General features: G+C 48.9%; 1 protein-coding gene across 4 annotated transcripts in view; it reads left to right on the top strand.

Moving 5' to 3' along the window:
* The window catches only part of ATP1B4 (ATPase Na+/K+ transporting family member beta 4), a 31,967-nt gene that overhangs the window by 8,132 nt on the left and 2,056 nt on the right, over positions 1–21,779 (top strand). For 2 of the 4 annotated variants that reach the window (XM_053274016.1, XM_053274014.1), the window contains exons 2-13: positions 2,818–2,855; positions 4,202–4,291; positions 5,753–5,814; positions 10,257–10,334; positions 11,418–11,495; positions 13,009–13,077; positions 14,433–14,577; positions 17,615–17,743; positions 17,982–18,086; positions 19,354–19,550; positions 20,537–20,593; positions 21,290–21,382. In XM_053274016.1, the coding sequence (XP_053129991.1) occupies positions 4,252–4,291; positions 5,753–5,814; positions 10,257–10,334; positions 11,418–11,495; positions 13,009–13,077; positions 14,433–14,577; positions 17,615–17,743; positions 17,982–18,086; positions 19,354–19,550; positions 20,537–20,593; positions 21,290–21,382 (1,053 nt within the window). In that variant the 5' untranslated portion in view covers positions 2,818–2,855; positions 4,202–4,251. The remainder of the gene's footprint in view (positions 1–2,817; positions 2,856–4,201; positions 4,292–5,752; positions 5,815–10,256; positions 10,335–11,417; positions 11,496–13,008; positions 13,078–14,432; positions 14,578–17,614; positions 17,744–17,981; positions 18,087–19,353; positions 19,551–20,536; positions 20,594–21,289; positions 21,383–21,779) is intronic. The other 2 variants (XM_053274017.1, XM_053274018.1) reach the window with 2 other exon arrangements.

Raw genomic sequence — 21,779 nt, forward strand, 5'->3', positions numbered from 1 at the left:
CCCTCTTCTTCTCTTTCCTTCAACTTTTCCCAACATGATGGACTTCTCAAGGGAGCTGGGTTTTTGCATAATGTGTCCAAAGTATGATAGTTTGAGCCTGTCATTTGTGCCTGGAGTGAGAATTCTGGATTGGTTTGTTCTATGATCCATTTGTTTGTTTTCCTGGCTGTCCGTAGTCTCCTCCAAAGTCTTCTCCAGCACCAAAGTTCAAAAGCATCATCAATACTTTTTCTATTTTGCTAATTCAAAGTCCAGCTTTTGCATCCATGGAGTGTCATGGGGAAAACCAGTGTCTGAACAATTCTAATCTTTGTAGGTGTAGACTCATCACAGCATCTAAATATCCTTTCCAAGGCCTTCATTGCAACCCTACCAAGTAAGTCCTAGTCTGTGGCGTATTTCTTGACTGCTGGATCCTTTACTGTTGACGGTCGATCCTAAAAGGCAGATGCTATCCACCACTTCTGTGTCTTCATTGTCAATTCTGAGGCTGGTTGCTGTCTATTTCCATCCTCAAGGTCTTCACAGATGTCATTGTAGCACTGTTCCCTGTTCCTTCGAACAGCTTTCTGAAAATCCCGATTAAGTTCCTTCCTGAGGTCTTTATCTTTCTTGACTTTGGCTTCTCTCCTCTTCTGGGAAATTTCCACCATCTGTTCAGACATCCATTTTGCTTTCTTCTGTTTCTTGGTCTTTGGCAGTCTCTTTTCATATCTGTCCTTAACAACTTCTTTGATTTCATTCCTCTGGTTCTCTATCTATGAGGTTCAGAACTTCAAAGCGGTTCCTGATGTTCTCCTTGAAAATGGTGGGTACATTCTCAAGATCATATTGTGGAAACCGGATAGCATTGTTTTTCTGCTTTAGCTTGATTTGGAACTTGCACATGAGCAGTTCATGATCTGTTCCAGAACTGGCCTCTACCCATGTCTTTGCTGTTATAACTGAGCTCTTCCATCTCCTTGCACCAATAATGCAATTAATTTGATTTCTGTATACTACATCTGGTGATGTCCATGTGTATAGGTGCTGCTTTGGTTGTTTGAAGAATGTGTTAGCAATGAAGAGATCATTGGATTGGCAGAAACTAATAAGTCATTCTCTTGCTTCATTTCTATTTTCTAGGCCCTACAATCTAACCACGTTTCCCTCCTTACCATTTCCTCCTTAACTTTGGTATTCCAGTCTCCAACCAACAGAAGCACAGCTTGCTTGCATGTTCTGTCAATTTGAGACTGAACCTGAGCATAAAACTCATCAACTTCTTCTTCTTCTGCATCAGTCGCTGGGGCATAGATTTGAAAAACTGTCATGTTAAAGGGTTGTCAACGAAATCTAATTGATATTAGTCAGGCACTGACCACATTATACTGTGATTGCTATATCCTTCCTGACTATGAAAGCAACACCGTTCCTTCTGTTTTTCGTGTCCTGAGTAGTAAACGGTATGATTTTCTGACTGAAAGTGTCCCATTCCAGTCCATTTTAATTCGCTGGTGACCAAGATGTCAATCTGTAGTTGATTCATTTCATCTTTCATTGTGTCAAGCTTTCCCATATTCATGCTTCTTATGTTCCACATTCCCATTGTAATTCTGTCTTTGCAGCTTCGGATTTACTTTTTCTGCATGACATTCGACAGCTGGCTATTTAGTGATAACTTGGTGCTATCGGAAGGAACTGCTGCGCTGTCACCTGATCCAATCCATGTAGCCTGGGTAACAAGTCCCACTGGCCTGGTTCACACACTTGTTTGAATCTAGGTTTAATCTGGGTTCCTGACGTTAGCATGATGGTTGTGTGAACCCACACTAAGGTGGTTTATGGCTAGAGATGAATCTAAGATTCCTACCTTGACATGGGTTCACACAATCACGCCAATGTTGGTGACCAACATAAACCCGGATTTGAACAATTATGTGAACCAGGCCACTGAGTTTGATGAGACAGTAGTACCCATCCAGAAGGTAATAGAGCACTGCAGTCTGACATGTCTTCAACCCCATGAATCGGTTCAATTTCTCTCTCTCTCTCTCTCTCTTTCTTTCATTCACCAGTGAACTGAGAACTGAAGCCAGATGATGAGGGAGATTTGAGTTCCCAGGACTATCAAAACAGATTGTACACTTCCAGTGCTGCAATATAAAGAAGAATTACTTGCAATTCATATCATTTGGATTTTGAAACTTTTGTGACCTCCGACTTGCAATAAACTGTTTTTCTCCTTCTGTATCTTTTTCAGGAGAGAGACATTAAATTCAGCTTTATGTGTAAATGAACTAGAAATGGCACTTAGGTCATGATTTCAAGCTTTTGAGGCACCTGTGCAAGATTACTTCATGCCCAAATTGCCACACACTTCAAACCGTTTTTGTACCCCTGGATCTGTTTCTAAAAGGAGAGATATTTGCTAGTTCAAGGCATGACATTTCCTGAAGAAGGCAGATCTGACCACAGTCATGCATGCCTTAGTCACATCCCTCACTGACTGCTGCAATACACTCTACATGGGGCTGCCCTTGAAGAGTGTTTGGAGACTGCAGACAGTGTAGAATGCTGTTGCCAGGCTGCTTGCCGGAGTCTGACATTCACAGCATGTAGTTCCACTGATGTTTCATCTAGACTGGCTCCCACTTTGTTTCTGAACCCAATTCAAAGTGGAGGGTCTGACCTTTAAACCCAAAATTACACGGGTCTCAAGTCCCCGACAGCCTAGCTGGCCCCCATATGGTTTCCTAGATTTCCCTGTTGTCATTTGTGTGGTTTTGTTATAATTATTGCTGCTTTTTGTGTGGTGTTTTTTGTTTTTGTTTTTAGATCTTGGTCGCTGCGGTGAGAAGATTGCATTGCAAAAGGTGGGCCATACACTTATACCATGCAATAAAACCAGTGGTGGCAATACTAAAGCAAACTGGAATGACAGAAAGGACCCCATGCCTGGAGAGCAGTCATAGCCAGAAGGGGGCAGAAGAACTTCGACTGAGAGGGAACTGCAAAATCTGAGCAGCTGTCCCACGTAACATGAAGCCGTTAATAGTGACAAGGCCCCTGGCTGGAACCGAAATAGAAAACATGTTGGAAAGCCCATCCACAATTTAGCGAGACAGCATGTTACTTCTCTCAGCAATGTGGCAAAGGCCTTTTTACGGGGCTGGAATTCATCGGAGGCTTTAATGAGGGGCTAAAGACCCAGGTAAAGTGTGCCATGGAGTCGGTGTTGACTCCTGGCGACCACAGAACCCTGTGGTTGTCTTTGAATGGCGCAGCGGGGAAATGACTTGCCTAGCAAGCATGAGATTGCCAGTTCGAATCCCCGTTGGTCTGTTTCCCAGACTATGGGCAACACCTATATTGAGCAGCAGCAATATAGGAAGGTGCTGAAAGGCATCCTCTCATACTGCACGGGAGATGGCAATGGTAACGCCCTCCTGTATTCTAGCAAAGACAACCACAGGGCTCTGTCATTGCTGCAAATCGACACCGACTCAATGGCACACTTTACTTTAAAGACCCAGGTGTATGGTCATGTGGGTTGCCCTACAAAGGAGGGCTGCCTTGTTTGGGTACTTCAAGGGAGAAATGTGTCATGGGTCAATATTTGTAGGAGTTGGCGAGGGAGGGGAATGTGGCAGGATGTTTTGCCTGGATGTTAGCAAAATGGCTCAAAGCCTTTGGACATAAGTCAGCTAGGATAAACCCAAGGTTTCAATTAGTTCTGTAAAAAAAAAGTGTGTGTGTGTGTGTGCTGAGATCTAGGCATTCATTTATGAAAGAGAATGTCACAATGCTCTCCTCCTAGAATAGCACTTGCCTTGCTTCTGATGGCCGAGGGACATTTTATTCTGGATAGAAACAGAAGAGCTTCTTTAAGCTCTTCTCTTTATTGCAATCCTAGAACAGTGACTCAGACAGAGGGGCGACAGGGAGCCTCCTTTGATGACCGGCAATTCTGCATTAGCTCGGACCAGATGAAAAGAGAGAGCAGAATTGCCTGTCCCTAGAAGGCGGTGGATAGAAAAGAAGCACAGCCAGAGTAGCAAAGTTTGAGTGGCTTAGCTTCACAGTGGCCTGCAGTTATATTCCGTTTGTTTATTTCTTGTGGCATATCAGTCACTCCGTAGCAGTGCATTAGGCAGAGATACAGCAGGTTTGGACTCACCTTTTAAATTCCGTGTAGTTATTTTAAACCATTCTTTTGCAGCACATCACCGTCCCTGCTCACTCTTTTCGGGAACTACCTTAGGACAAACCATGAGTTTCGACAGTTATAGAGCCACGGAGAGGCGATCTGGTATGGTCTAGTGCTTCGTGTGTCCGACTAGGAGTGGGAAGATCTGGGCTCCACTCAGCCATGAAGCTCCTTGGGTCAGTCAGCCTAGCCACAGGGGTCTGTTGAGGATAAAGGCATGTGGGAAGTTCTGTCAACTGCATGTGGCGGCCCTTCCATGAGGCAAGGTGAAATGGTCGCTTCAGGCAGCAGATTGTTAGGGCACTAGTGAGGTGGCAAGATGTCCTTCTGACCCCTGCCTTTTAAGAAAGGAGGAGGAAGGGAAGGAGGCTGCACATCAAGGGGGTGTTTGGTGCCCTGCCTCAGCTGCTCGGAGGCCTCGAGCCACCTCTGGACCAGCAATCAACTTAATACAAGGCATGGTTAGCAAATAGTAGCATCCAGTGTTTTCTGGATTTGCAGATGTTGTCGACTACAACTCCTATAATCCCACCTGCTATGATCGTTGGCTGGGGACGATGGACATTGTAGTCAACATCTGCAAATCCTTGGTCCAGGGAACACTGGCTAGGTTGCCCACCCCCCACCCCAGGATTGGCTTGAAGCCTCCAGGAATCAGCATCCATCTCAAGGGAGCTGTCAAGAGCAATCCAGAGGAGCCGGGCTAGTTGTGTGTGGGGGTAGGGGTGGGAATTGGCCTCTAGAACTGCATTCTCAGCCGGTCACCGGCAAATCTGGGAGTGAACGCGAGGCTTGTGCTGACGGCACACCAACGGGTCATGGGATGTCCATTAGCAAGCCGGTAGCGCTGCTCCCCGTTCCCAGTGCTGCCTTGCCCGGATCTTCTCCTCGAAGCTTCAGATAGTTTGTGGCCTTCTAAGAGGCTCAGGAAACTGACACTGCAGAATCCCACCTCTGCCCTGCCTGAAGGCAAAGCGATAAATATAGCAACCCCACCGACTGCTGAAGAGATGTTGCAAGCATTCAGACAAGGGGGCCTCCCCGTGACTGACGGGAACACGTTGGCACTCACATCCTGTCCCCTCAGTTCTCCTATTTTGTCATGCTCTAAAAACTGATCCCTGGCAAGCCAAGGCAGAGAGAAGAGGCGATTCCTGTCCTGGAGAGATTGGTGTTTTCCTGCAATTTCTCATGCCCCAGGGAATAGATTTCTTCTGCGGAAGAGAGTCTGAATCTCCTCTGGAGTCCTGTCCTGTGTTCTGGGCTGCCTGATGAACGCAATTCCTCTGCTGACACGCTCCCCTTTCTTTGCAACGTGGAAAGAGCAAGGCTTTCCACTGGGTGTTGGTTTCAGTCCCTTTCCGTCTGATTTCCCAGCAGAATCTGCTTTCTGTATAGAGTATGTGATGGGATTGCTGGATTGCTCCAAGGCCAGGGAGTAATTCTGTTCAAGAACTCTCCTGGGCTGGCATATAAGGTGGAGATCGGCTTGCAGCTTTAGCCCAGGAAGTGACTTCTTGCCATACTAATTATCCCCGTTATTTCCCTGCATTTTGTACAAAGCCATGGAAACCAAGTCCTTTGAAGATCGTCAGGACCAGCATGGGACAACTCTCCAGGTGCTGGTAAGTAGACTAACCCCTGCTGGCAATGAGGAATAGACTCACAGGTGGTGGGTCCCTTTTCCTGCCCAAAGGCACTAAATATAGTGACTGCATATGCTGAGCTTGCTGACCCTAGCAGAATAGGAGGTCTTGCTACCCTTTTCCTAAGAGCTGGCAGAAGAAGGGAAAGTAAGTAGAACAATGACGCACCACACAAATGTCGATTTCCCAGTTGCTGATGAGAAAAGGCAGGCTGACAATAGGCTGCCAGTCATAGGAACATAGGAAGCTGCCATAAACTGAGTCAGACCATTGGTCGGTCTAGCTCAGTATTGTCTTCACAGACTGGCAGCAGCTTCTCTAAGGTTGCAGGCAGGAGTCTCTCTCAGCCCTATCTTGGAGATGCTGCCAGGGAGGGAACTTGGAACCTCAGAAGCTCTTCCCAGAGCGGCTCCATCCCCTGAAGGGAATATATTCCAGTGCTCACACATCAAGTCTCCCATTCATATGCAACCAGGGTGGACCCTGCTTAACTAAGGGGACAAGTCATGCTTGCTACCACCAGACCAGCTCTCCTCTAATCAGCGCTGTCACTGATGCAAATAATTAGTAGGTTCAGTAATTAGGATTAGGAGGAGGATTTGAACAAGGCTTTAAGCAACTGATCCTGCATGAAAGAGTTGCAGCCAACTTTTATGTATTTTTAACAGTGATCTGAACACATGGGAAGCTGCTGCCTACTGAGTCAGACCATTGGTCCATCTAGTTCACTATTGCCTGCTCTGACTGGCAGCGGCTCTCCAAGGCTTCAGGCAGGAATTTTGCTCAGCCCTACCTGCTTAGCATGAACAGCATATGAGCATCATGTGCCCATCGTTTGTGCAGAGCCGATTATGGCAGTACCATTGCTTGCAGGGACATGCCAGTGCTGGCGTGCATATGTTGCATGCAACTGGGAATAGACATGGGGATAGGAGCATTGTAGTGCTATAACTCCCACTGCAGAGAAGAGATCTATGCCAGGACTCACATAGGGAAGGTAATGCCTAATGTGGTCCTGAGTCAATGCAAGGAAGTGTTGCTGGGTAATGTCTGTTGCTACCTAACATCTCTCCTCTCTTGCTAGAGTATTCCCTGCCAGAATTAGTGAATAGCCAGGGAAAGAATGATAATGAAGGAATGAGCTATGGAAAAGGTCATCTAAAAGAGCGGGTAAAAAAACCCACCTCTGGCACCAAAAGGCTGTAATTGGCTTTCAGCAGATGGATTTTGCTGCTCTTCACATTTGGAGCAAGGAAGGGAATTTCTCCCTGCAAGGTCATATTGGCTAGTGACTATTGTGTCTTGGCTTGCTTCCAAAGTAATCTGGCTCTTTGGCAAACACTTGAGCTCAGCCTATAGCAGGCAGTCACTCGGTTTGGGTAGCTTGATCCTCTGCCTTTTGCACAATGGCCTTTTGGTTGCTTCCAGTTATAGGGGCAGCTTATGCATGTCTGTTTCTTTGATGACTCATCCCTTGATGACTCATTGTATGGCGACCTGCAGCCGAATGTATGAACTGGCCTTATTTTGAGAAGCGTCATTCATGGTTTGCAGTCACGGGAGGCCATGTGAACGACTGATCTGTGGGGGCTCACTCACAATACTGAGCTAGATAGACCAATGGTCTGACTGTATATGGCAGCTTCCTAGGTTCCTATGAGTCTGCCCTTCACCAACAACTAAAGGGCCGACTGAAAATACACCACAGAATCCAAAGGATGGGGCTTCTATCATGAATACTCTTAAGAACACAAGATCAGCCCTGCTGGATCAGGCCCAAGTCTTATGCAGTCCAGCAGCCTTTCCCCCCACAGGGACCCACCAGATGTCTCTGAGAAGCCCACAGTTTTTAAAAACTGGTTCAGTTTTAAAAACACTTTGGCTGGTTCTGCTCCTGGTTTCTCCTTCAATTTCTAGCTTCCCTCGTCTCCTGTGACTCATACACTCATGAGCCATTGATAGACAGACTGTCCCAAGCAAAACCATTATGTAAGTGGCAGGAAACCTTTCCCAGGGCCAAACCTGCTTGGATTGATTGGGCTGTCCTCACTTTACTGCTGTCATCAGGCCTGCTACAGTTGGGGGTTTGATTGATGGATGCAAGGTCAACGAACAGAAGTAACCTCACCTAGGCCCGATGGGCTGTCTGGAACAGTTGATTCCTCATATGTGTCGTCACCAGTACGGTTTGTGGATGTTGGAAACCCAGATTCAAGTTTTCTCTAAGTGCCACTTCTGATATTACACAGAGACCAACCCATAATTGCTCATCAGGTTGCTCTGGTGCATTCCTGCTCTCTGGCAAGTGCATTGCACACCGTGCCAAGCATTTATTTGTTGCATTAATATTTTGCATCCAAAAAGCCAAACAATATGTTGTGTTCCTGTGTGCATGTGCACAAGACGTGACTGATATCCATTTTAAAATGTGACCTTGACTACAAAACCTTTCTGGGTGAACATACGAACATGAGAACAGCCCCTCTGGATCACTCTCGAGGTCTATCAAGCCCAGTATCCTGTTTCCCACAGTGGCCCACCAGATGCCTCTGGGAAGCCTGCAGCCAAGAGGTGAGGGCATGCTCTCTCTCTCTTGCTGTTGCTCCCCTGCAACTGGTATTCAGGGGCATCCAACCTCCGAGGCTGGAGGTGGCCTATAGCCACCAGACTAGTAGCCATTGATAGACCTGTCCTCCATAAATGTATTTAAACCCCTTTTCAAGCCATCCAAACTGGTGGCCATTACCACATCCCATCACAGAGAATTCCATAGATTAATTATGCGCTGTGTGAAAAAGGACTTCCTTTTGTTGGTTTTTGGATGGCCACATACGTTGCTTTCTTTCAGTTTCTCAGAGCTCTTTGACACAGTAAGGATGATAAAATGCTCGGAGTGTACTGAAACAGCGGCAATAGATTAGTCTCCTGTAGCTTTTAAACCACTTTCACGGCCCATCCCAAGCACAGAATATCTCCGAGAGGAGTTGGAGGAGTACCAGACCCTGGGCCAAAAGGCTGCTCCTTTCAGACAATCACTCTCCAGGAGGGATGGCCTGAACGTGGAGACACTTAAAGAGCCCCGTCTGCCTCTGACTGCTGGCAGGAGGACCATTTGTCCCATGAAGCTGTGCACTGGACTCCAACCTGCCTTGCCTTTTGGCAGGGAAAGCTGGGGCCCCTTAAGGCTTGTGGGACAGAGAGCAGGGCAGCTAATGGTAGGCAAAGCCAGAGGTAACAACCTCTGGGCTCATGGCAGGTGGAGCTGACAGTCGGTGGGTCCAACCCTGAGATAATTTTCAAAAGAAGTGGGGAGGGGGCAATGAGGGTAGTGAAATCAAATCTGATCAAATAGATTACAGTCCACGACCTGTTTCAGTGAGGGCCCTTTCATTTTAAGTGCAGAAGAAAAGTTCCAGCTATTCATGTATCTCACCTGTTTGTAGACCACCATTAGTTTATTTTGCATTTCTGTACACTGCCTATTTTTATTTTTAAATTAATTGCATGCATTTGTATATTACTCATTTTTATTTTTTTAATTCATTTTGCATCTTTGTGTATCCGCCTGTTTTTTATTATTTCTCTATCATGCGTATGTGTATGCCACCTCTTATATACATCTCCAAGCATTTTACACATTTTAAAGCTCCTCCCACATACACACTTCACCTTTCGACTCTTGCACAGGACACCAGCTTACAGACTTTTAGAACAAAGAACCAGCCCATGGTTTCCCTTGTTGAGAAACACCAAAAGGGGAGTGGAGCTAAAACACAGTGAGAAGGGAGGAGAGCTTACATAATTATTTAAAAATGGAGACACTATATTTGCACAATAATGTCTCTCTGGCAAAGAGACAGCAGAAAATCACAGCTTCAGGCCAACCTACCAAAGCAATGTCAGCCAGCCGTGAGGATGAGCAAACTAGCATGCAGTTATTTATCTGCCAGTTGGGATTCTTTTCAATCAAACCTAGAACCCCAAACAAGCTCTTTTTGAAACGGGATGTGGACAGAGGAGTAGAGCTTCTTCAGTGAACACTTTCCTGCTTATGCCTCTGCCTCCTTTTCCAAGACACACGCATAAAAAACCTATTATGCATAGATACATATTTCTCCCCAAATACATGTGGCCCAATAATTCTCTCCGATGCCACCACATAACCTCATAAGGAAAGAGACAATTGATCTGTCTATCTGTCTATCTATCTATCAAACTTCGATACTGCCCAGACTTTCATCTCAGGGCGGTTAACATAAAACAATTAAAACACATATAAAAAGTCAAAACAATTCAACAATTTAAAATCAACCATAAAATTAAAACAGACAATAATCAAGGAAGGAGTGGAAGGGTCATCAAGTGATAACCAAGGTGTTGCCATGGAAGGTGTTATTAGCTTGTTCTTTCCCTCCTCGCAGTCACCAAGAGCTCAGTTTCCGGAAGGGAGCACCCGACAGGCTCCGATCCCGGAGCAGCTAAGGCAGGCATCTAGTGAGGTGAGATAGATGTTTGGAAAGAGTTCCCCCCCAGGTCAAAGAGGTGCTCGAAACCACCCAAGGAAGGAGTTGGTCTTCGATTAGGGTGGCTAACATCCCATTGCCCAAATAAGGGACACGAAGGGGGTATGTAGGGGTAATCAGGAGCCTGAGTGGCCGTGCTGTATGTGTATTAACCACATTTAGCTCAAAACTAGTTATGGCTTAAATTGCTTCTCCTCTGCTGATTGATATAATCTTGGTTAGCAAAACCGCGTGACGTAATCTTGTTTTCTAAGGAGAAAAGAGTTGTTAGCCAATAAGGATTAGGGATGTGCACAAAACCGGAAGATCCGGTTCGGTTCGAATCCAACTGGATTCGAGCCGATTTGGGTCACGCAAATGGCCAGATAGGTGCCATGCATGCACAGAGGGCCAAAATGCCCCTGAAATGGGCCAAACTGGCCCAAGGAAACAAGGGGGGAGGCCAGCGGGGGGAGGGAGAGCTCCTGGAGACACCTCCCAGTGGTCACTGCAGCACGCCCCCCCCCCCGGCCACCACAGCCCTTGAAGGCAGCAAGTCTATCTTATTTTTAAACTAATTTACTGCCCCCTACTACCCTTGAGCCAGGCCCAAAGCAGCCTGATCGGTTCAGCTTGAGGCCGCACATTCCTAGTAAGGCCACGTTTCACACATGAGCACTATCTAGCAGTTATCGCTTGCGTGACTCTGCGTGGTGGGACTTACCTGATAACGGCAAGTCCCATTGATGGCTGTGGATGCTTTTGTTAATGTCCCCAGTATGGGACTGCAGCCCACCAGAAGTACTCTGGTGGAGAGGGAGAAGGAAAAGGGGTTGAAATGTGTACAGCCGCAGGCTTCTTGAAAGGCACAGAGGGAGAATTTGAATTAGCACGAGTGGTGGAGGTGAATCTGCAGTGGACGATACCCTCATCTTCCCTATTGTCAATGATGGTTTTCTTTGAATACTGCTCACGATCATCCCCTTTTGTTATTAGTGAAAACAACTGGCTTGACCTGGGCCCTAGGTTTCCCCCATTAGCTGAAAAAAAGGGGCAAACGGTTTTTGTCCCTCTTCGCAGTCACCGAGAGTTCAGTTTTCGGAAGAGAGCACCCGACAGGCTACAATCCAGGTGGAGCAAAGAAAGACATCTAGAGAGGTGAGACAGGGGTGTGGGGAGAGTTTCTCCCCCAGATCGGAGAGGTGCTTGAAACTGCTGGCATCCGTCGGGGTTAAACTACGTGCAGCACACAAGTAAGAAGTGCCCGGGCAAGAAGATCACTGCTAATTAAGACTGTCTGGAGGAGACGTGGAGTTAAAGTTCTAAGGAAAGTAGTTTATTTAGGAAATACATCCGAGAGAGAGATAGGGAAGGCCTCCATGCCTAGCTGGGGAAGGGAGACGACGGAAGTCTGTCTCTGAGATGAGAGAATGAAACCTGAGGCTATCAGTCTAACAACGGGGAATCAGAACACAGACAGCAGAGGGGTCAACGGGGATCCCCTTACTCACGATCTCTGCCCCTCATACCCTTAGTGATAAGAGTCGGTGCCTTCAGGAGCTGCTTCTCCAACTGAAACCACCCAAGGAAGGAGTTGGCGTGGATGGGGGTGTTAGAGGATTATCGTTTTGTCCTCCTCGCAGTCACCAAGAGTTCAGTTTTCCGAAGAGAGCACCCGACAGGCTCCAATCCAGAAGGTGCTAAGGAAGGCATCTAGTGTGAGACAGGGGTTTGGAAAGAGGTTTCCCCTCCTGATCGAAGAGGCACATGAGTCTTGAAACCGCCCCAGTTCATCCAAAGAGAAAGAGGATGGAAAGACAAATGAGAATGAGCGGGGTGGCCAAGCAGGGGTGGGGTGGGGTGGGGGAGAGAGAGAAGATGTAGGGGAGAAGAAAGAGGCAACCCAGTTTTGAAACAGGGGATTGACACTCAGCATGGCAGGCATGCCACTCCAGCATCAACACGAAATGGGACACGGGGAAAGCATGCCAGAAAACAAAAGAAGAAAAGAAAAGTCTGACTTCTTAGCAACATTGAGCCACATGAGCCAGTGGAGGGGCCCCAAAATGAAAGGTTGCTCCAGAGTCGGGTCGCCATGTCTTCCAGAATTTAGGGTAGCCCCCGGATTTTGGCTCCTCTACCCAGCTGCTAAATTCCACTCGGATTGACATGGATTTCAAATGCACTGCCCGGATTGTCCAGATTTGACTCTGGATCCAATCACACGGGAGGGCAGAGATGGAAAGCATACACATCTGTCAAATAAATAAATAAACAGAATGCAAATTAGTTGCCACCTAATTTGCATAATATGCAGATTAGGTCTCCTGGATTTGAGATGCTTGAATATGGCAACCCTACGAGTCCAGAGGCAGTTAGAGCATCAGAGAGAGAGAGAGAGAGAGAGAGAATAGCGTTAATTGGAGGAATGGTAGGAAGTGGGTGCTTACGAGGATCAGGGGTGAAGAGGAGGAGGAGGACTTTATTTGGGTCCCGCTTGGGGAGTTTTGGGGATTGAGGGCCTGTGTTATTCAGACGGGCGTATGGCGGGTCCGTGCTTTATCTCCATTGGGAGGTATAGGAGACCGAGAGTTCCGAGGAGGAGGAGGATCTTCTCAACCTTTCCGCACCCTGGAATCTTTATTCCCTGTTTTCTCCCATAATCTTCCAGAAACTGCCGAGGATGGAGAAGAGAGCAGACAGCAGCCCCGCCTTCTCTTTTGGCCCTAGTTTGTATAAGGTGGGCTTCGGAAAACACTATTTAAATATCTCCCCCCCCCACCCTTATAGGAGCCGGCGTTTAGGATGTGCCTAAGAGAGCAGGGGGATGGGATGGGATGGGATGGGACGGGACGGGGTAGCCATTTCCTGGGTGGTGTGCAGATATGGTGGTGGGAGTTGGCAGGCCGTTAGCGGGGAAACGGTCCAGGCAACTGGGGCCTGTCCCTTTTGCTGGCTCTTCTCCCAGCCCTGTGGCTCCAGGGAGTTTTGTGGACGCTCCCTGGGGGAGTCTACTGTTGAATGTCGGATCAGCAAATGCAAAAACATCTCAGGTGAGGGAGACCTGACCGGGTGAGCTGGGTGGGGTGGGTCTCTCCCAGCTCCGTCCTCCAGCGTTCCTTCCTGCTCCCACAGCAGCCTGCCTTGATGGCCGGGGAGGGAGAGTTCCCATCGTCTATCATGAATCCATTCCCCTTCCTGGTTCCCCAGAGAGGCAATTGAGTGTTTCGCCCTGGGGGTGGGCCTGCAATAGGGACTCTGTTGTTGTACCAAGCACCCCGCTGCACCTCAGTATCCGTGCCTCCACTTGCGGAGATGGTCTTGGATTCCCCAAGGCGTATTGTCTTGGAGGACTTCAGTGTCCATGCCAAGGCCTCCTAGTAGCAGCAGCTCAGGACGTCATGGCCCCCATGGCAACCATGGGCCGATCTCAACTGGCATTGGGTCCTACCCACGTGGCGGGACACGCACCGGATAAGTTTTACGAAAGGCAATATAGAAACAGAACTATGAATAGGTAATTTCCTAGTCCACTATCTGTTTTAAGCCTAGCTGATAAAGGCAGGTCCAAGGTAAAGGGTAGTTGGACCCCAAGACTAAATCTGTTTCTTAGTGGAAAGTGCCCTAAACAGATCAGGGCCGTATCCGTCATCTGGCCTGCACGGCTACTTTGGCTCTACGCTTTGCTCTTTGCTTGGTGTGTGTCTCTCTCTTCGTTTCTGAAAAGCTTCCAGTACAACCTCATCCTTTCCTTCCAATCCTCTTTAAGAGGGCTAGAAAGTGAGCAGAGGACTCCGTGAGCAAGTGCAGGGGGTGCCAGGATGAGGCCTTGATCAATGAGGACCATCTGATTAGCAGCTTGATTAATACTCATACTAATAATTGTCCTTGCAAGCCACATTACCTCAGAGAGCGAGAGAGAGAGAAAGCCAAGTGTCTTTCCGCAGCTTATGGAACAATGATGAGAACATGGCGATTTGAACCCTCTCCAGATAGTAAACTCTGGCATTTATTTTTGGCTAATGGAATATTTTACTGGGGAGGGGGGAAGAGAACTGTGTGCATAGCACAGGGGTTGCTTTATCGTCATTCTAGGGAAATATGGACGGAGAGGATGTTCAGCAGCGCACAAGAGAGCAGGAGAAAGCAAGAGAGAAAGCCTCGTTCAGGAAAAGAATGAAACTCTTCTTTTGGAATCCAGAAACGAAGCAATGCATGGGGAGATCATGCCGGAGCTGGGGTAGGTGAAACATTTCCTTCCCTCCCGTGGGGCTGATTTGTGTCCACTCACCGGCCTATTTTTAAGGATGCCTGTGCTAGACCTTTCAATTGCTGGGATAAAGAAGCTGGTGGAAGAATAGTTCAAATAACTTCCTAGAGTCAGACCATGCTCTGGGTCCCAGAGCACGGTGTGAGGGCAGACAATACACTACAGCCACCTTGCAAAGCTAAGCAGGTGTTGGTATTGTTAATGCTAATACAATTGAAGTAGCCATCACTAGAGCATACGAAAAATACAACAGTGGGACAATTATTCCGACTTTCTGAAAGCTTAAAGAAATAACCAGGTCTTAAGCTTACGGTAGCCACCTAATGGCACAGTGGGGAAATGACCTGACTAGCAAGCAGAAGGTTGCCGGTTCAAATCCCCGCTGGTATGTTCCCCAGACTATGGGAAACTTTGGTTTGATTCCGGCACTCTGTCTAGTATACCACGCACCGACTTCCGAGGGTGAATGGTTGAGGTAGGAATGGGTCCCGGATCAGAGGGCACGGCGGAACTAGCACGATGTGATGAAGCTTCCCTCTGTTCAAAGAGAGAGCCCTCCCCGCACAGACGGCCCCCAATTACATTTGCTTTCTTCCTCGGCTTGTTCTCAGAGCTAAAAATTCCTCTCAACACAAACACCTCGAGAATGCAAAGGGGAAAGTGCACATCTGTGTTTTCAATGCTTGTCCTGAAACCAGAATCTCGGCGCCTCCTGGGAAAACAACAAATAAAACGAGGGCCAGTTTGGCTTTAGGGCCCTTGGGGATATTATTATTTTTTTAAGCTCTGGGCTTTATTCTCCCGAGGCAAGCCAGCCGCCATCTTAGGCCTCTAGCCAGGAGGCAGCCCAAGGCATCGTGTGTTTCTGTGTTGCTAGCTATTCTGCCACTTGGCTCTCGCGTGATGTCATGGAAGATTGTTTTACAGCACATCCACACAGAGGCCTTTTTTCCATGGTTTCAATGTGCGGGGACATTGCATTGTGAATGGCACCAGGTTCGGATTTTGTCTACACTGACTGGCAGCAGCAATCCAGGTTTTCAGGCAGGAGACTTTCCCAGCCCTACCTGGAGATGCTGCCAGGGATCGAACCCGGGACCTGCTGCATGCAAAGCGGACGCTCTTCCACTGAGCTATGGCTCCATCCCCCCTTCAACTGATGGGCCCATTGGTCCATCTAGCTCAGGGATGCTCAACTTTGGCCCTCCTGCAGATGTTGGCCTACAACTCCCATCACCCCTGGCTACTGGCCACTGTGGCTGGGGATTATGGCAGTTGTAGTTCAAAAACAGCTGGGGGGCCCCAAGTTGAGCAGACCTGATGTAGCTCAATATTGTCTACATCAGCTCTCCAAGGTTTCAGGCACTGGTCTTTCCCCGTCCTGCCTGGAGATGCCAAGGATTGAACTCAGGACTTTCTACATGCAAAGCAGGTAGTTAAGGCCCCTGCTATCTGTTGCTCTACCTTCTGTGTGCAGAAACCTGCATGGGATCCAAGGACGTGCAAATACCAAATTGACGGAGCAGCGTTGCAGCTAAATGTACAAAGCAGTGCACAGAATCAGCCAGAGTGACAACAATGCAGAACAGTTAACTAGTCTGTTGGGTTGTCTGCATCTGAATGCAGGAGCAAATGCAGATTCAGATCAAAGCGCCACACACACACACAATATGAGTCATGGAGTTCTCTGGACTGCTTTGCAGAGATATCTCTGCTAGGAACAGCTTCATTCTGCATTTCGGTGGGACCTGTCTTTTGCCTGCTTTTAGGTGGATGGCAAAGAGACAGGTTGATTATTCAGTGGGATTTCCACCCCTTCTGGTGTTTTAAATGGTGTTTTTTTAAAATAACTGCTGTGAACTTGTTTTATGCCATTCTGTTTATATTCTTGGGACTTGGTTTGTTTTGCTTTTTATCTGTTTACTTCTTCAAAAGATTGATAACCTATCCCTTTGTGTTGCTCAGCGCGGCTTACAGTAAAAAGACAAAGCACAATAGACAATATACCATAAACCGCAATAAAACAATAAAAGGCAATAAACACAACACAACACAACACCATAAGGGACAGCAGCAGATAAAATAGCATCTTGCTCCTGTTGCATTGAAATCATCTTGTTTTTATTCACCTACTTTCTGAAGGGAAGAAGGCTTATGAGATCACCCTGTACATGTTCCCCCATCCCCTGCAATAACGTAGGTGTTTACAGGATGAGACAGACCAAACTTAAAATATGGGAGGAGGTCCCTTCTTGGGGATTCTGACAGGGAGATTTTTTACTGTGATCCGCCATCTTGAGACAAGATGGCGGCCATCCAAACCTCTCCTTTATAACTCAGGTGTTTGCAATCCAACACAGACCAAATGTAGAGTATTAAATGTTCAAAATGCCACGCTCCCTCCACTTCTGTTTTGAAAGAGGATCACCACCTTCTTCTGCCAGGACTAAGCTATGGAACGCAGGGGCGTGGGGAGGGGCAGTGAATCCCCCTTTCTGGGCAGCTGTGGCAACTTTAATTGGACAGACTGGGTGCATTGCTGTGCAGACCCGGCTCGGCAAAACTATTCCAAGAACGCCCCGGGCTGCCCTCTATGAATAGCCAGGTCAGGGCTGGGCTCTGACCAGCCCGGAGCAGCCGAGGAAGGGCCAAAAGAGCCGAAGTGGCTTGTGTGCGGCTTTTCCGTGCCCATACCGAACTGGTGACTGATGGCGGTGGGAGGGGGTGATGGGGCAAAGCATTGCCACCAGTTGGGCAGGCTGGGAACTCAGGAATTGCTCCCAGAAAGACGGGGTGAAAGGGGGAGCCAAGAAGCCTCCGGCAGGCAAAACTAACCACCATGTTGTAGTTGTTGATTGTCTGCGGTGTGAATCTCTTGTTTGTTTTATGAGGCTTGGTAAAAATCCAAAGTGGTTCCGCACTGCGTCCGAATGCGCCCGTTAGCTGTCCTTGATCCACATGATATGGTACTTGGTGCTCACTCCCCGTATCATCTCTTCTCTTGCAGGCGGGATTTTGCTCTTCTATCTGATTTTTTATGCTTTCCTGCTTGGAATGTTCTCATTGTGTATGTATGTAATGTTGCACACTGTGAGTCCATACGTACCAACTTACAGAGACAGAGTTGCTCCACCAGGTAGGTCTTTAGGTTCATCTCGGTCATGGGTACATGGGCACATCTCCAACATGCACACCTGCAACCCCTTTGCAGTGAGGCAAAGAGCACCTTCCACCACGGCCTCCCTCTTCTTTCTGGGTGGCAAGTTGGGCAAGTCAGCAGATGGGGAAGAGGAGGAGAATGGGGTCCCCCCCCCAAACTGGAGCCATCACTGGTCTAGGTTTGAAGAAACCCCACTCTCTGTCTTCTTTTGCAGGACTGATGATGAGACCCTACCTCAGAGACTTTAAAGTCTGCTTCAACCAAATGAACGACACTACGTGGTTGCCTTTTGTGAAAAATATGGAGCGGTTCTTAAAAGGTGCTTCCTTCTTCTCCTCCTCCTCCTCCTCATACTTGACGGAGGTCTGTTTGCATCTTAAAATGGGTTTTTAAAAAACACACACAGTTGGACCCTGCCCCATCTCGATAGATTATGGGCCCGTTTCCATGACCAAAAGCTGGATGGGAGGAGAGTCCAGCCAGGTCCCCAGACTCATGTGCATTCCTGAGAACTGGTCATGTGTTGGGGGAAAAAAAATCGAGGCAGGAGGAGGAGGGGAAAGTGATTGGGTGTGAGCGCTGGTGGAGCCAATCGAATGGTGGCCCATGGCCCCACCACTGACACCCCGTGCACGTGACATCACACACACGTGGGCATGCCTGGGGTCCGGAGAGCTCCATGCAAACTCTCTAGATGCAATGCAAACTCTCCATGCAAACTCTCTCATTTGCTGCATTTAGCTCCCAGCGAGGGAGAGGAAGCGAAATCAAAGCACCCAGCCAGCAAACACTTGGCAGGGAATGCATTTGGGAGGGCTGGAGAGGGCCCTACAGAGATTGGGCCATGCCCACATGGGCGGGACATCACCTGCATGGGGCGTCTCGCACGGCCCTTCCCATTGGCAGGTTCTTTGAACCCGATCACTCAATGGTAGCTCCGCTTCTGGGTGTGAGCCACTCTCTGGGTAGGTCAACTGGCATACTTTACCCAGTATCATATTGAGGGTGATGGAAAAACACACCCTGCGCTGTCCCACCCGGATCATGGCAAGCACACAATCACGCCCCCCTCCTTCTACTATGATTTTTGCCAGCATATGATGGCTTATCAGGATCGTGAAGGGGTCAGGTATCCTGGCTGGATGCACCCTCCTCCAGGGGCGGAGCCACCATTGAGTGAATGGGTTCGAAGAACCCTGGCCGCCGTCCCTCAGGGGCCACGCCTTGCATCCCAGCCACACGCCCTGCATCTGGTGTCAGATGCAGGGGTGGGGCTTAGCGTCTGACATCATGGACAGGGCTAGGGGGCCACGGTGGTGGGCGCCACTGGCCTCCCTACTCCCCTGCCCTCCTCCCCAGTTTTTGGTCATGAGAATGAGTGTCTCAATTAGCCAACATGAACAGCTCTTAGTAGGTCCCAGGGCTTTAAAGTAAAGAAGAAGCATTTGAGAGAGCCACGAGCAGAAGGGAAGAAGAGATGTTGCGATCACTGGATGTTTCATCCTTATTAACATTTCCCCAATGCCACAGCTAGAAGTGGTGCGGGTAAGAGTGTGTGGAACATTAGCTGTCTCTGTTGCCTTTAGGTTATGATGACAAAGTCCAAGAAGACAAGAATATTGTGTGCACACCAGGCCAGTATTTCATCCAGGACAGTGAAGCAAGTGCAGTAAAACGAGCTTGCCAGTTCAAGCGCTCCATGCTAATGAACTGTTCTGGGGTGAACGATACGACGTTTGGCTACGCCGTGGGAGAGCCCTGCATCTTGCTCAAGATGAATCGGGTACAGGACGGTCTACTTCCTTTCATTGCCTTGTTATGTCTCTTTGCAAAGCGGCGGTCATACCATAGGATCATAGGAAGCTGCCCTATACTGAGTCAGACCCTTGGTCCATCTAGCTCAGGATGGTCTACCCAGACTGGAAGCGGCTTCTCCAAGGCTGCAGGCAGGAGTCCCTCCCTGCCGTATGTTTCTTTCTTTAATGAGAAACATTAAAACCATCACACAGAATAGTATGCTCTGGTGGTAAAGAAGTTCAGCCCGGGAGATTATCCGGAGACACTAGGCTGAGTTCAAAAAAACCAAATCCGGATTTATCAAGAAACTAAAACATCACACACTGAGAGAGCGTCATTGAACGACGTAGACAAACAGGCACTAGCCTTCAACAACAACTCCCTGGCGTCTGCAAGATAGGGCTAAAAGAGACTCCTGCCTGTAACCTTGGCAAAGCCACTGCCAGTCTGTGCAGACAGTACTGAGCCAGATGGACCAAGGGTCTGACTCAGTATATGGCAGCTTCCTATGACCCTGTTGACTGACTCGGAACTGACCAAGAGAGACCAGTTAACATAACTCCTCATGCCTCTAGTGGCCAGAAGAGGTTACTGTGGAGCTAAGAGCAATGATTTAGAATTCTCACTTTGAACAGAAATGTGGGTCCCCAGATACAGCCATTGTGGCAGGGGATGATGGGAGTTGTAGTCCAGCACCTGGGGACCCAAGTTCGAAATACCCCTGGTATTCGGCAGGCCACAATCAGTGCCAAGCGAAGGGAGAACTGGCCTCCCAGCAACAGAAACGGTGTCTTTCACCATCTGTATGTGTCCGGAACCATTCATTCCCTAGCAGGAAACGATCAAAAAATAAAAAGGGGAAGAGGGCAAGCTTCACCCGGATGAGACACCTGTCAGCTGCTGGATCTGACTCACAGGATTCCTCCTTGTTGGCGGTGGTCGTAATGGTTTAAATGCCTCTCGTTTCCACAGATCGTCGGCTATCAACCTGGCTATGGGGGTCCGGTGACGGTGAGCTGCCAAATGCAGGTAAGTTCGGCTTCTCGGCGAATGCTGGCGTTTTCCCCCAATGGACCCCCCCCAATCTCCAAAAGTAAGGGAGTGCCAACAGGTCTGTTGTGAGAGGGAAGGGGTGCACTCTAGAATGAAGCATCGGTCGTTGTGATGGGCAGCAAACCTCCGATCGTCACCTTGGGCATTTGTGGATCAGGGATTCGTGCGGCGCGGGGCTGCCCTCTAGGTCCCCGCAGGTGGGCCGCTACGGGCAGGCCGTACAGCTGCGTCCAGCCCGCTGATGCCCCGGGGGCCCCCTGCCTCTCCCTCCCTCTCCTAGCCTCCTTTGGCCAGGCTGCGATGGGCCAGTGCCTATTCCCGCTTGGATGGGGCAGCCTGCTTGCGCCCGCACAGTGGCATCAGTAGACTGCCTTGCGGCCCAGCGAAGGGAGGTTGGCTGGCGGTGGGGGGCAGCAACTGGGAGGCAGCGGCCACGACCGCAGGTGGCAACAGGGGCCGCCTCAGATCTCAGCCCAGGGCTGCCCTCGACACCACTACGCCGCTGGGTCTCTGCTCACGTGAAACTGTCTGCAGTGGAGGCAGAGACGTGTGGCCGCATGGCCGAGTCCTTTGCTCAGTGCTCAAAACGGGGTCTTTCGGCCAGTGGTGTGTTGCAAGGGCCTTTCATCCGCCGGACCTATCCAGCTCACGCCCCTCTTTTCTAAACCGCAGAAAGGCGATGACAGCATTCTCCCGGACATTCATTTCTATCCGAGCGCAACGTTTGATCCCATGTACTACCCGTACTATGGCAAACTCACGCACGTAAGTAGAAACGCAACGGTTGGGAGTCCTACAGCGCTCGCTTCTGGAGGTTTGGCATTTTGCCGGACGGCGAGGAAGAAGACTGCGAGGCTAGCAAGCTTTGGGACCCAACAGGGCTCCGGCCTTGGTTGCTGGGTGCGGAGACGAGGGTGTGTACTAAAGAAGCAGAGACAAGGCCGGAGTAAATAGGTCAAGCTGCCGAGAGGCAAGGCAAAGCCGGAGTTTTGTGCTGCTTCTCACAGTGACCGGTCACTCAGACTGATGGCGCAACTCAGGCCAAGGTTTTATAGGCCTTGGTGAGCCGGGATTGGTCTGCGGGAGTCACCTGACAAGTACTGCAGCCTAGGTGGCGCCCTTGCATGGCAGGGAAGCTATTCCATAAATGGGGTGCCACCAC

The sequence above is a fragment of the Hemicordylus capensis genome, chromosome 11 (assembly GCF_027244095.1).
Source record: "Hemicordylus capensis ecotype Gifberg chromosome 11, rHemCap1.1.pri, whole genome shotgun sequence".
Taxonomy (NCBI): Eukaryota; Metazoa; Chordata; class Lepidosauria; order Squamata; family Cordylidae; genus Hemicordylus; species Hemicordylus capensis.